The sequence below is a fragment of the Odocoileus virginianus genome, chromosome 4 (assembly GCF_023699985.2).
Source record: "Odocoileus virginianus isolate 20LAN1187 ecotype Illinois chromosome 4, Ovbor_1.2, whole genome shotgun sequence".
Lineage (NCBI taxonomy): Eukaryota > Metazoa > Chordata > Mammalia > Artiodactyla > Cervidae > Odocoileus > Odocoileus virginianus.
Window position 1 is genome coordinate 73,533,572 of NC_069677.1, and position 16,327 is coordinate 73,549,898.

Below are 16,327 nucleotides of genomic sequence, written 5' to 3' on the forward strand. Positions count from 1 at the left end.
GCAGCTGACCTTGGGGCATGCAGCATGGTGGGGGGGGTGGCAGGGGGCGTTGCGGACAGAGGTTGGTGCAGCCAAGATGGAGCCCATGCTAATGAGAGGGGAAAGCAGGGGCTATTTCTTCACCTCAGACTGTGACTGTATGCCCACAAAAGCAGGAAGCGTGTCACACTTAGAATTCCCAGATTTGGGCACAGTGCTTGGCATCTTCCAAATGCCATACATGGCTCGTGTGAGTAGTCAACAGGTTAGGACTTCATAGTTGAAAAAGGAAGTGGAACTACTTTCCTGTGCAAAAGTCAGGTGAGGTAACCACCTTTAAGTTCAAAGGGCTAAAATGGAAGAGGTAAACATTGCAACTGCTGCTAATACACCTTTAGGTAAGAATGGGCATAAACCAATTGAAGCCTTGATTTCATTCTAAATTCAAAACTTAAAAAAGAGAAAAAGAAGAAGCACAATATTCTGGCTGAAATGATCTCAAACCAACAGAACACAGCCAAGTGCCTTTTACACACAGTAGGGTCACCAGAATCCCAGGGGCACTGAGACAGAGAGCAGGCAGACGCCAGGTACTCCCCAGCAACAGCAGTTATTGCTGATCAGAAACTAACCTCCAGCAAACAGTCAGGCACCTGGCAGGAGAGGGGCTACCAAGGCCCCAAAATGTTTGGGAAAGTGTTGAAAGAGCTGGAACAGGCAGCCTCAGTCTGCAGGTGTGCTCTGTACCCAGTGGAGACTCCATCCTGGCAGTGGGTGGTGTTTACCAGGGCAGTCGGTGCATGGGTCTTGTTCGTCACAGCTGCCTCCACAATGGCACTGCATTGCAATCTGCACCTCCCCACTCGCAGAGCACAGGTTCTTTCCCATCAGGAGGCAACGGCCCGGGGAGCAGTCTCAGTGCCTCCCAATGCAGTGGCTCAGACACTGCCATGTTCCCATCTATGACACAGTCAGGCTGAGTCTGCTGGCCCTGTGACCTGACATCCCTCTTTCCGCTCTGGCCATACTTGCTCCCAGCCCAAGAAGAAATGGGCCTACTTTGGCTGAATGGCTTCAGGGCCACAGGAAGATAATTTGACCTCCCGTTGATAACCCAAGCTCCCAAGGACGAGTCACCATGCTCAGACCCACAACAATGGGATGACTGTGGCAGAGTTAGGAGGCAGAATGAGAGTGCCCAGAAGGGACTATGTTACCTGCCTGCTTACTTCACCCTGAGAGTAAAACTAAACAGGGCCTGAGACTTCCCTTGCAGTCCAGTGGCTAAGACTCGGTCCATGTTCCCAATGCAAGGGGCTCGGGTTTGATCCCTGATCATGGAATTAGATCCCACATGCTGCAACTAAGAGTTCTTAAGCCACAACTAAAGATCCACCATGCCACAACTAAGACCTGGCACAGTAAAATAAGTAAGTTAAAAAAAAAAAAACAAAACTAAACATGGTTTGTGGCCCAAAGAACATAACAGAACACATTAAAGGCCCAAGTGATACTCCAGGAGGCCAGGCCATCTGTGAGACTGCTCCCAGGAGTCCCAGGTGCTCGGTCATGTTACGCATGCAGATTCCTGAGACCACACGAGACCTACTGCTGAACTGAATGCTCAGAAGTGAGGTCCTCAGATGAGCTATTTAACAAGCATCACTTAATTCTGATACATGCTAACATCTGAGAATCACTGTTTGAGATAGAACTTTCCTTTTTCAAAAGATCATCTTTAGGTCTTGAATAAAATTCAACCTTGCGCCCCTTCTTCAGTCACTTGTTTTATGTATTTCTTCCTCTAATGAAGTAAAACACTTTATCACCTCTGGAAAAAAACAGCAATTAACAGTTGACAGCACACACATGGCCCTTAATGGAAGCATCAAGCCATTGTTTATTTAGGTGAGCACTGCCTTTGATTATGTGAACATGTCACATTTATCACATACCTTGTGAGTTTCTGGTTCATTCTTCTTACCTACTTCCTAAAACTGCTTGGCTAATAAGGAAAGGGCAAGAAAGAGTCCAAAAGACAGTAAGACATATCAGCAGTGACACTTCCCAATAAGAACCCTGCCAGGGTTGGACTCTAATGGCATCTCTGTGTCAGCTTGGGTTTATTTCATACTCCAGCAGCAAGCCGTGTGATGCAGGGTGTGGGAGCGGGGAAGGGAAAGGGGCTCTAAGGCGGAGCCAGAGTGACACCCAGGAATGGAAGACAGCAGGCAGAGGCATGGGCCACAGCACATGAATGTGGGGACCACACTCACTGGGATGTCATTGGCTCCATGCCATTCTCCACTGCCTCTCCCCGACCCTCAAGGCAAGGTTAGGAGCGCCACTGCATACTCCTGGAGCATCCTGCACCTCCTCTTTTATGGCTCTTCCCTCACTGTGCTGGGATTAGCATTTCACCTATCCACAGCCAGCCCTGTCTCCTTTTTAATCTTTAGTTGGCTTGTCTCTGAGTGTTTGAAGTAGGGAGTGAAGCTTCTATGTACGTTACCATCATTAGGCCCCAGAAATGTGGAGATAGGCCTGAATTCTAACATGTGCTCCCATCTGAATTCACTCTACCATTCTATGTAAATGCTTTGAGCTAGACAGTTTTTATTTCGGGGGGCAGGGGGCTATGATGGGTTTTTGTTGCAGCACAGGCTTCTCTCTAGCTGTGGCAAGCAGGCTGCTCTCTAGCTGCAGTGCGCGTGGTTTCTCACTGTGGTGGTTTCTCTTGTGGAGCACGGGCTCCCGGGCGTGTAGGCTTCAGCAGTTGCGGCTCCTGGGCTCTAGAGCACAGGCTCCATAGTTGCTCTGTAGCATGTGGCATCTGCCCAGCTCAGGGATCAAATCTGTGTCTCCTGCACTGGCAGGCGGATTCTTCACCACTGAGCCACCAGGGAAGCCCCACAGACAGGTTGTTTTATTTATCAAGAAATATATTAATCACTTCTCCTGAACTCAGTGCCCAGAGTCTCCTATACTCAGGCGGGTCTCCTGCATTGCAGGTGGATTCTTTATGGACCAAGCCACCAGGGAAGCCTATATATTAATCATTTATAAAAAGCCATTTATAAAGCCATACCTTTAAAAAGATAGCAAAGAACATCACTTTGAAATTGCTTTAAAAAAACCATCAGTGAATGTGCACTTTAAAAATCTACAGAGAACTTTTTTCATTTTGTATTTGTTCCACAGCATTCATGCTATGAGTACAAAAATAGGAGCTCATCAAACAGCACACGAAGATATAGCCCAGAAGCACTCATGCATCAGAAAAACATAACAGCTTCTAAATCTCCACGTGTTCCCCAGTTAAGGGAAAACACTAGAATGGTCATTTCTAGTGTACATTTTAGTAGCATTTGGGGATTTAGCACTTACAGTCCCATCGTCTAGGAATGACTCCAAGAATTCATAACATTTCTGAAACCTAAGTGTTACAAGGCTAGAGTGTGGACAAGTCACTGAGCTGATGAACAACAGACCACTGTCAGCACAGCCTTGCTGTTTTCAACCTGCCTTTACATGTCCAGAGACCATGTTGTAATTGTACCAACAAATCTGAAGATTAATGCACTGCCCATGAAGGGTAACTGGAAATCACCCAGATCCACACAAGACAGGTTTGTTTCCAGGATAAGGGGGCCAAAGCACAGAAGCAAAGGATCAGAAAACATTTTAGATGACATCATATTCTCATGATAGTATCCTCTCTATGTAAGGTCCACTTGTTAGACCTCGACCTTACATCAAGCATATACTAAAGGGATCTTACATACACTTTAAAAAGGGAAGACACAAATAAAATAAAATAACTAGTTTGAAAGCAATATGGGAGAACTGAGCTTAAAAAATAAAAATTCCACACTGGTTTCTACAATAATTTGTTTCCAGAATAAGCAAAAGTTCCTAACTATATTTGAAATATTCCCTCCAGATTACCACGTCCTTTTCTAAAACTGTCATTCACACATACACACATTCACATCTTGTGTTTGGATCTAGTCCTCAGGCGATTTTAGCCAGCCACTTCTCCAAGTCCTGGATGTCAGCAGAGCCAGCGTCCCCTCTTCCACCCTTGGCACTGCACTCCAGGAACTCTACTTTGAGCGGCAACTGTGAGAATTCAAATTCTTTGCCTTTCTTCCCCAGCTGAGTAGGGGCAGTGCTGGAACTGTCCAGTGTGCTCGGGGCAGCAGAACGGGTAACCCGTAAAGTATTGCTGTGAGACAAAAGGAAAATGAATCAGGAAGCAAAAAGACCTTAATTCTTATATAACAATTAAAGCCCTTTAGAAAATCACATTAATTCCTAAATATTTCAATGCTCATAATTCCTAAATACTGAATCATAAAACTGTCAATTATGCTATTAGGATTGTTAAATAATCCTTTGCTTTACAAGTTATAGGTCACTCTCTCAGACAAGACAGGATAGAGGTCCAACCCAACACGGCCAGATGTTGGTGGCTTAGTTGCTAAGTCATGTCTGACTCTCTGTGACCCCATGGACTATAGCCCAACAGGCTCATCTGTCCATGGGATTCCCAGGCAAATCTACTAGAGTGTATTGCTATTTCCTTCTTCTGGGGATCTTCCTGACCCAGGGATTAAAACCGGGTCTTTGGCATTGCAGGTAGTCTCCTGCATGGCAGGCAGATTCTTCACCAAGTGAGTCACCAGGAAAACCCACATGGCCAGATGACAGGGGGTCAGTAATGAACCAAGGTCACACCAACCTTCTTTCAGCACAGTGCCCCCTTCTACTGGGATTTCTTGCATGATGCCATTTTAAGATATATTTTTACATTATCTGCTGGTTTCAAAACCTTAAGTTTCTGAAAGTGAAGTGGGGGTAGGTAGCTATTTATATTTATCTTGAGTCTATCTGGATACAGAGCTTAGAAATCTACAAATTGCAGGTTCTCATATGCAGTCCAATCTCTTTGCAATTCTGCTAACACCTTCTCAATTTAAGTCACTTAACTGCCACCTGCAGGCCTTAATAAGAAGTGCAAAAGCAAGGCTCACTGGGTCTATCTCTCCCCAGAAGCAGAGGAACATGTGCTGACAAAATAAAGGATGACTTAGTACTATAAGATTTCTTGAAAACTAGTGCAGAATCCATATGAAAAACTAAGTACCTTGTTCAGAAAGACACACATATGGGAAAAGTATTTTAAAAACAATTAATAGGAGGAAAAGCCTTTGAGGAGGTGCACAAAGGGACTTCTAAGCAAGGTGTCGGGGCCATGGGTCTTCATCTCACTGTCTTCAAATTCAATACATGTGTCACATATGCTCTTTTATATGTAAAATATTTTACAAAAAACTCAAAAGAAAAAAAAAACAAACATTATATTCAGCTCTTTTCATTCAGAAAACTATGAAATGTTTCAAAGCTGATAAGGCCTAATTCTCACAAACAGAGGATTAAACTAAACTTAGACTCCTAATTTAACTGATATTAATCTTTGTAACTTTTTAACATTTTATTTCACTGCCCTTATAATACAGCATTTCTTTCTGTATTGTTTTTCTATGGCTCTTTAGAATGAAAAGCAAATGAATCAAGGAAGACATATTTTATATATGGGAAGACTTGAACCATGCTGTTAAAAAAAAATGGATACACATGAACTTACTCATAAAACAGATAGAGACTCACAGAGAATAATCTTATGGTTGCTGGGGGAAAGGGTGGAGGGCAAGGGATAGTTAGGGAGTTTGGGATGGACGTACACATCGCTGTATTTAAAATGGATAACCAACGAGGACCTATTGTATAGCACATGGAACTCTGCTCAATGTTACGTGGCAATCTGGATAGGAAGAGAGTTTGAGGGAGAATGGACATATGTATATGTATGGCTGAGTTCCTGTACTATTCAACTGAAACTATCACAACATTGTTAGTTGGCTATATCCCAATACAAAATAAAACAAGTTTTAAAAAAATGCTATACAATTTTCAAAAAATGGATATACAAATAATATTATTACTTTCCCCCAAAGATAATGCTCAACAATTGCAACAGAAATTTTAGAAAAACAAATCATCTAGCTCCAATTGTCTTAGCTTTGGCAGTCTCGAGAGTGAACATCAAGATAGGAGAACAGACGATGAACATGCAATTTCAGAAGGGATAGAAACCATTGAGTAACACCAGCAAGATGACAGAATGGGAGTTTTCAGCGTAAGTCCTCTCACAGAAACATCAATTTAAATAACCATCCATACAGAAGAATACTTTCATGAGAGCTAGGAATCCAGGTCAGAGACTACAGCACATGGGTATAATACAGAAGTAAGAGAGTATGCATTGAAGAGGGCAGAAGGGACAGTTTCAAATCACCATGTTACTGCTCCTGCAAGCCTGCACAGTGTAGCATGGAGACATATGATGTACACAGGAGAGGGAGAGTGAAATGAGCACCCACTGTGTCATGGAACCCAGCACCAGGCCAGCCCCAGTAGACACAGGTACCTGTCCAGCCAAGACAGGTTCAGTTTCCAGGCTAGCTTTCATGGACCCAGGCAGCAGGCCCACCCACCCACAAGCCCATGAGCAAAGCCAACCTGCCCAAGAAATTCAGTAGCAAGCCCATCCAGATCTCTGGCTGGACAGACTAGAGAAGCACTTTCTCTGACAAAGCTAGTCAATAAAGGCTAGAAGGGGTGATTATTTTTTCAAATGTGCAGACACCAAAATAAGGACATAAGGCTCATAAGTAATCAGGGAAACATGACACCACTACAGGAACATGATAAAGCACCAATAACTGGCCCCAAAGAAATGGAGATCTACAAACTGCCTGACATATAATTCAAAATAATCATCTGAAAGTCCTGTAAGCTATAAAGAACATAAGACAACTCAACAAGATGAGGGAAAGACTAAATGAAAAAAATCAGAAAGCCAACAAAGATATAGAAATCATAAAAAACAAAAATTCTGGAGTTGAAGAACACAATGACTGGATGTGAAAAACTCAGAAAGCTTAACAGCAGACTCAACCAAGCAGAACAAAAAAATCAGAAAGCTTAAACAGAGGTAATTTGAAATTACTCTGTAAGAAAACCAAAAAGAAATTGTAAGAAAAGAAAGAAGAAAATCTTGTGGGACATCATAAAAGGAACCAATGCATGCATTATGGGGATCTCAGAAACAGCAGATAAAGACAAAGAATCAGAAAGCTTATTTTAAAAAAAAATGACAGCAAATTCCCAAATATGGGGAGGGAAATGAACATCCAGATCCACTAAGCTGCTAAAACACAAATGGATTAAATATAAAGAGAACTTTAATGAAATACATTATAATCAAATTGACAAAAGTAAAAGAAATTGCTCAAAGCATTAAGAGAAAAGTCAACCAGCACAAACAAGAGAAACTCCATAAGACTAAAGCTGGATCTCATAGCAAAAACCTTGCAGGTCAGTGGAGACTGGGATGATATTTTCAAAATGCTGGAGGAAAAAAAACATCCATCCAATAATACTATACCCAGAACAGCTGTCCTTCAGCTATGAAAGACAGATAAAAGTTTTCCTAAACATACAAAAGCTGCAGGAGTTCACCACCACTAGTCCTAACTCATAACAAATGCTGAAGAGAGTGAATCTTCAAGGTGAAGTACCTATGACTACAAGAACTTATTAATGGATACACAATATAAAAAGATGTAAATTGTGACATAAGCAACATAAAATGTGGGGGAAAGAGAAGTTAATGTTTAGAATTTCTGTATACAGTCCAAGTTGTTATTAGCTTAAAACAGACTGTTAGTGTTATGTTTTATATAAGCTCATTACAATCACAAAGAAAATATCTGTAGTAAACACACAAAATAAGAGAAAAATTCACAGCATAATAACACAAAAGCAATCATATTACAAAGGAAGAAAGAGATAAAGGAACTATGAAACAGTCAGAAAACAATAAAAAAATACAAGTAGTTCTTACCTGTCAATAATTACTTTAAAGGTAAATGGTTTAAATTCCCCATTCAAAATACAGAGTGGATAAATGGATAAAAAACTGAGACTAAACAATATGCTACCTCCAAGAGATGAACTCTCAATTTAATGTTCAGAAGGACAGAAAGATATATTCTATACAAATGATAAACAAGAGAGTAGGGCTGAACACATATATATCAACAAAACTGACTAAGTCAAAATTGTCATGAGAGACAAAGGTTATTATATAATAAATAAATAAAATCATCAAAAGAATAAAATGTTTATGTATACACACACACACATATATATATATGCATTTAATATCAGAGATCCTAACTATATAAATATCAGCAGAACTGAAGAGAAAAATAGACAGCAATACAATAGTAGAAGGGCACTTCAATACTTTCAACAATCATCCAGACAGAAAGTCAACAGGTAAACAGCATATTTGAACAATACTAAAGACCAACTATACCAACAGACATATACAGAACACTACTTCTAACAACTGAAGAATACCTTAAAGTATACATGGAATATTCTCCAGGATAGTGCATATGTTAGGCCAAAAACTAAGTCTTAAGAAAAATTTAAGAAGACTGAAATCATATCAAGTATCTTTTCTGATCACAATGATGTATGAAAATAGAAATCAGTAAGTGAAGGGAAACTGGGAAATTCACAAATACGTAGAGATTAAACAACACACTTCTGAACAATGAGTAAATCAAAAAAAGAATCAAAAGGCAAAATTTTTAAAATTTTAACACAAAAATGGAAACCCAATATATGAAAAGTCACAGGATGAAGCAAAAGGCATTTTAAGAGGGAATTTTATAGCAATAAACATCTACACTAAGGAAAAAGCTCTCAGGTACAGGTAAACAATCTAACTTCGTATCTCAAGAAACTAGAAAAAGAACAAGTTAAGCCAAAAATTAGCAGAAGAAAATAAAATATAAACATCAGTGCAGATATAAGTGAAACAGACTAGAAAAACTGAAAATATCAATGAAATTAACAGGTTTTTGCAAGATAACCAAAATTGACACACCTTTAGCTAGAATAATGAAGAAAAAGATGACTAAAATAAATAAAATCAGAAATGAGACACTGTAACTGATACCAGAGAAATATAAAGGATTATAAGTGATGACTATGAACAAATTGAATAATCAAAGAAATGGATAAATTCCTAGAAACACACAACCTACCAAGATTAAATCATGAATAAATAGAAAATCTGAAGAGACCAAGAGAGGAAGAAGATTGAATCAGCAATAAAAAACCTCCCAACAAAGAAAAGCCCAGGAGCATACGGCTTCACTGGTGAATTCTAGCAAACATTTAAAGAAAAATCAATACCAATTCTTCTCAAACTTCCTTAACAATGAAAGAAGTGTTAACACTTGCAAACTCATTTTACAAAAACAGCATTACCCTGATATCAAAGCTAGACAAGGATATTAACTACCAGTAATGAAAATTACAGGAGACTATCCCTGTGGACATAGGTGCAAAAATCCTCATCAAAATATTAGCAAACCAAACTCAACAGTATATTAAAGGATCATACATCATAATCAAGTGGGATTTGCCCAAGATGCAAAGATGGCTCAACATTTGTACATCAATGAGATAGATACACCACATTAATAGGCTGAAAGAAAAAAATCTTATGATTATCTCAATAGATGCAGAAAAAGCATGTGACAAAATTCAACATCCCTTCATGATAAAAACTCAATAGTTATAAAAAGTATATACCTCAAAATAAAAATGCCATATATGACAAGTCCACAGATAACATCATACTCAGTGGTGAGAAGCTAAAAGCTTTCCCTCTAAGACTAGGAACAAAATAAGGATGCCTACGCTTGCCACTTCTATTCAACACAGTACTGGAAGTCCTGGACAGAGCAAATAGGCAAAAATGAAATAAAAGGCATCAAAATCAGAACGGAAGAAGCAAAATTATCTTTGACTTCAGCTGGCATGATCTTAAATACAGAAAACCCTAAAGACTCCACCAAAAAACAGAACTAATAAACTCAGTAAAACTGCAGGATACAAAATCAACATCCAAAAACCAGTTCTGTTTCAATGCACAACTAATGAACTATCAGAAAAAGAAATTAAGAAAACAAGTCCATTTATAATAGCATCAAAAACAATAAAATACTTAAGCATAATACAAAGCAGTTCAAAGAGCTGTACACTGAAAACTGTAAAACAGTGACAAAAGAAACTGAAGATACAAATAAATGGAAAGACATCCCTTGTTCATTTACATTGTTAAAATGTCCATCTGTAGATTCAATAAGCTCCGGGAGTTGGTGACGGACAGGGAAGCCTGGCATGCTGCAGTACACGGGGTCGCAAAGAGTTGGACACACCCAGGTGACTGAACTGATAGATTCAATGGAATCTCAATCAATATTTCAATGGCGTTTTCCACAGAAATAGAAGAAACAATGCTAGAATTCATATGGGACCACAAAAGAACTATAATGCTCAAAGTAATCAAGTAAAAACAATAAATCTGGAGGCATCACACTTCCAGGTTTCAAATTATACTGCAAACCTATAGTAATCAAAACAATATGGTACTTTAAAAAGACATACAGAACAATGGAATAGACAGCCCAGGACATACCCACACATATACAGTCAACTAATCTTCAACAAAAATGACAAGAGTATATAATGGGAAAAGGACAGTCTATTCAATAAAGAGCTCTGGGAAAACTGGATATCCACATGCAAAACAATGAAACTGGACCCTCATGTTATACTATATACTAAGTCAACTCAAAATGGATTAAAGGCTTAAATATAAGACTTGAAACCATAAAAATCCAAGAAGAAAACACTGACACTGTGGCAGTTATTTTAAGATATGAGACTAAAAGCAAACAAAAGCAAAACAAACAAGTGTGATTACATTAAACTAAAAAGCTCCTGCAGAGCAAAAGAAACTATCTACAAAATGGAAAGATAACCTGTGGAATGGGGGCAATATTTGCAAACATGTATCTGATAAGGGTTAACATCCAAAATATATGACTTCATACAACCCAGTAAAAAAACAAATAATTCAATTTAAAAAGTGGGCAAAAGGTCTTCCCTGGTGGTCCAGTGGCTGGGAGTCCGCCTTGCAATCAGGGGACATCAGTTCGACCCCTGGTCCGGGAGGATTGCACATGCCGCAGAACACTAGGCCCATTCACCACACTTACTGAGCCCACATGCTTGAGTCCTAAAGCCCATGCTCCACGCCGAGAGAAGCCACTGCAAAGAGAGCCTGCAGAGCACATCAAAGAGTATCCCCAACTCGCCACAACTACAGAAAGCCCACACCCAACAGCAAAGACCCAGCACGGCCAAAAGTAACTAACTAAATAAAAAACACTTTAATGGGCAAAAACAGACATAGAGGACATACAAACAGTCAACAAGTACATGAAAAAATGCTAAACGTCACTAACCATCAGGGAAATGCAAGTCAAAACCATAAAGAGACAGAATTACTAACACTAAGGGGAAAAAAAAAAAGATAAACATTGGCAAAGATATGCAGAAAAGGTAACCCTCTTACATTGTTGGTGGGTGTAAATCGGTACTGCCGTAATAAAAAAAGCACTGAGATTCCTCAAAAAATCACAAACAGAACTACCACCACATGATCCAGCAATTCCACTTCTGGATGTTTATCTAAAGGAACTGAAATCAGGATCTCAGAGAGATGTACATACATGCACTCCCATGTTCACTGCAGCATTATTAACAATAGCCAATATATGGAGCAACCTAAATGTCCACTGAAGGACGAACAAAGAAAATGTGGAACATATATACAAGAGTATTATTGAGCCCTACAAAAGAACTCTGCCATTTGTGACAACTTGGATAAACCTAGAGAACATTATGCTAAGTGAAATAACATAAACAGAATAAGACAAATATCATATGATTACACTTATGTGTGGAATCAAAACCTGTCAAACATAAGCCAAACGATACTCACACATCTTAAAAACAAAAAAAAACATGTTGCAAAATGGTATCACAGGTTTTTGTATTTTTCTGAAGTGTTCCTTTCTTATTTTGTCAACAAAAATTTCCATGGCTTTCAAATTTTTTGTTTTTAAAACCTTTCACATCTACTATAAGCTATAGCTAGAACTAGTGGGAAAACAAATTGAGTTTACAGTTTCAATAAACCTGAGAATTTTTTCCCATGAAAATGTTAAATATTTATAAACATCCCATTAATACTTTTTATAATTGCATTAATTCTGTTGTCAATTTTTAAACAAGTATATTTCACACTAATCTTCAGGATAATCATGGAAATCACATAAAACCAAAGACCTTAAGCAATATATACATATTTCCTAAGTGATAAGATATACAATTAACCAGTAGGACTTATTTTTACTTACATTTCTTTTTCAAGCTGCTGCTGAATTAACTTTGCTGATTTTGCCATTGTAATGTCTGTAAAGAAACAAAAGACATTGTTTAAAGCAAGGTCTTTTCCCAAGACTTCCTGCACATATGGAAAATTCCCATTTAAATTTAGGTTTCTTTGCCCCACCATTTTAAAAAAATTTTATTTTATATTGGATTATAGTTGATTTATGCGCTTCCCTGGTGGCTCAGGCGATAAAGAATTCACCTGCAATGCAGGAGACCCAGGTTCGATCCCTGAGTCAGTGAGATCCCCTGGAGAAGGAAATGGCAATCCACTCCAGTATTCTTGCCTGGGAAACCCCACAGACAGGAGCCTGGAGGGCTATAGTCCCTGGGGTCGCAAAGAGTTGGGACACGACTGAGTGACTTTCACTTTCATAGTTGATTTGTGATGTGTTACATTTCAGGTGTGCAACAAAGTGTTTCATTTACACATATACATATACCTATTCTTTCTCAAATTATTTTCCCATTGAGATTATTACAGAATACTAAGCAGTTCCCTGTGCCTGACAACAGATCCTTGTTGGTTATTTATTTTAAATATAGTAGTGTGCTTGTGTTTAGTTGCTCAGTCACGTCTGACTCTTTGTGACCCCATGGACTGTAGCCCAACAGGCTCCTCTGTCCATGAGGATTCTCCAGGCAAGAATACTGGAGTGGGTTGCCATGACCTTACCCAGGGATCGAACCCAGCCCAGTGATTGAACCCAGGTCTCCACATTGCAGGTTAATTCTTCACCATCTAAGAAGGGAAATCCATAGTAGTGAGTACATATCAATCCCAAACTCCCAGCTAATCCTTCCCTCCCGTTATCAAAGTAAGCACAAATATTTATATTATAATAATGCTTATAAATATATTAAGCTGGTGACCCTAAAATTGACTAGTCTTTCATAGAAGTTTTCTACATCTTACAGACATTTTAAATCAACACATATAAGTCCAGCCAATGCTGACAAAAAGAGAAGCTACCTGCTTTGTGATTTTAATAAAAGTTTTCATTCCAACAGAAATACTCAACCTGTAATACGAAACTAAACTAACATTTCCAGTTGATACTAAAATGGTATGTTACAGCATCAAGTGCACTCTGGTAATAAAAGGCACTGGTTTGGCACCAGCAAAAGCCAAATAAATATTACTTCCTCTTTTTATACTGAATAAAAGAAACAAAGAAGTCAGTTAATGACCTTAATACTATTCCTGATTAGTCAATGGTAGGGTTATTACTAGCTCCCCTTTAAGAAATGCATTGGGCTCTTCATAGAATGAGAATATTAGGTATGAAAAAGGCCAATAGAAATCAGCTAGTCTATCTCATTCTAACTTTTTTTAAGGAAAGAAGTTTATCTTATAACTGAGGTCACACTGGTTTACAACATTGTATGTTTCACATGAAACATTATGATTCAGTTTTTGTATACACTATTTCTGTGCTTACTACCAAAAGTTTAGTTTCCATCTATATTTTCAAGTGTTTTTGTTATCTTTGGATAAATACCCAGAAGCAGACTAACTGGATCACGTGGTAGTTCTATTCTTAACTTTTTGAGGAATAGCCACACTGTTTTTTACAGTGGCTACACCAATTTACAATCCCATCAACGGTGCACAACAACAAGGGTTCCCTTCTCTCCATATCCTCACTAACACATTTCTTTTTGACAACAATGACTCTAATGGGTGGGAGGTAACGTCTAACTGTTGCTTTGATTAGAATTTCCCTAATAATTAATGATACTCATCTTCACTAGTGATGAACATCTTTACATGTGCCTGCTGACCATTTGTATATCTTTTTTTGGAAAAACGTCTATTCTGATCTCTGCCCATTTTTAAATCAGGCTGTTCATTTTTGCTGTTGTTGAGTTATATGGGCTCTCCCTTATCAGATATATCTGACTATCTTCTCCCATTCAGTACGTTGTCTCTTTCATTTTGTTAATGGTTTCCTTTGCTGTGCAGAGCTTTTTAGTTTGATATAGTACCACTTGTATTTTTGCTTTTGCTTGCCTTGCCTGAGGAGATATATCCAAAAACAAATTGCTAAACCCAATGTCAAAGTCTGAATTTCCTGTTTTCTTCTAAGAGTTTTATGGTTTCAGATCTTCTATTCAAGTCTTTAATCCATTTTGAATTAACTTTTGTGTAGGGTGTAAGGAAATGGCTTAGTTTCATTCTTTTTCTTGTGGCTGTACAGTTTTTCCACCAATATTTATTGAAGAGACTGTCCTTTCTCCATTGTATGTTCTTTGCTCCTATGTTGTAAATTAATCATCCATGTATGTGTGGGTTTATTTCTGGGCTCTCAATTCTGTTCCATTAACCTCTTTTTCTGTCAAATACCATGCTATTTCGATTACTATAGCTTTGCAGTATAATATGAAATCAGGGTGTGTGATACTTCCCTCAGCTTTGTTCTTTTTTCTCAGAATTGCTTTGCCTTTTCATAGTTTATGGTTCTGTATAAATATAAGGAACTTTTATTCTATTTATGTGAAAAATGTCATCAAGGATTTTGATAGGGATTTTTACAATGAATTTATAGATTGCTATAGAAAAAATGGACATTTTTAGCCATGTTAATTCTTACAATCCATGAGCATGAAACATCCTTCATCTTTCCATTTCTTTAAATCAAGTTTTATAGCATACTGTGGAATCCTAGCTCCCCAGTCAGGGATTGAACCTGCACCCTCAAGCAGTGAAAGCACAGAGGCCTAATCACTGGCAGGAAATTCCCATCCTTGATTAAATTTATTCTTGGGTATTTTTTTATTCTTTTTGCTGCAATTTTAAATGATAGTGTTTTCTTAATTTCTCTTTCTGCTTGTTTTTGTTGGTGTACAGAAACACAACAGATTTTGTATCTGTTTGCAAATCAATTTGCATCTTGCAACTTTACCATACTCATTTATTATTTCTAACAGATTTTTGGTGGAGTCTTCACATATGAGACTGGTAAGAATGGGCACACTTGTCTTGTTCCTGATCTTAAGAGGCACAGCTTTCAGTTTTCCACAGTTGAGTATATTAGCTGTGGGTTTGACAAGCATAGCCTTTATTATGTTAACGTACATTCTTTCTATACTAGTTTCATTGACTTTTTATCACACATGGATGTTGAATTTTGCTGAATGCTTTTTCTGCATTTATTGAGTTGATCATTATTTTTAAAATGTTGTAGCATGTTGATTTGCAGATGTTGAATCATCCCTGCAACCCTGAAATAAATTCTACTTGATTATATTGTATGACCCATTTAATGTGTTGTTTTATTTCATTTGCTAATATTTTGTTGAGGGTTTCTGCATCTACGTACATCAGAGATACTCACCTGTAATTTTCTTTTTTTGTATTATCCTTGTCTGGCTTTGATATCATGGTACTGTTGGCCTCAAAAAATTAGTTGGGAAGTGTTCCCTCCTCTTCAACTTTTTGGAAGAGTTTGGCTCAGATGGTAAAGAGTCTACCTGCAGTGGGAGACCCGGGTTCGATTCCTGGGTCAGAAAGATCCCCTGGAGAAGGAAATGGCAAGCGTCTCCAGTATTCTTGCCTGGAAAATCCCATGGATGGAGAAGACTGGCAGTCTACAGCTCATGGGGTCCCAAAGAGTCAGATATGACTGAGTGACTTCACTTTCACTTTCAAGAAGAACAGATATTAGGTCATCTTTGAACATTTGGTAGCATTTACCAGTGAAGCTGTCTGGTCCTGGACTCTCTGGTTTTTTGGAAGGTTTTTGAATACTGTTTTAACCTCCTTACTAGTGATGCATCTATTCAGATTTTCTACTTCTTTAAGATTCCATCTTGGAAGGTTGATTGTTAAGAATGTATTCATTTATTTAATGTTGTCTAATTTGTTCACACATAGCTACTCACAGTATTCTCT

At 38.3% G+C, this 16,327-nt stretch overlaps 1 protein-coding gene across 1 annotated transcript in view; it reads right to left on the reverse strand.

The window, feature by feature from the left end:
* Positions 1-1,859: 1,859 nt before the first annotated feature.
* SRPRB (SRP receptor subunit beta) overlaps positions 1,860-16,327 on the reverse strand; it is a 36,181-nt gene continuing 21,713 nt past the window's right edge. Inside the window, exons 6-7 of the mRNA XM_020875298.2 lie at positions 12,399-12,453; positions 1,860-4,207 (exon numbers count right to left, since the gene is read on the reverse strand). Coding sequence (XP_020730957.2) covers positions 3,994-4,207; positions 12,399-12,453 — 269 coding nt within the window. The 3' untranslated portion in view covers positions 1,860-3,993. The remainder of the gene's footprint in view (positions 4,208-12,398; positions 12,454-16,327) is intronic.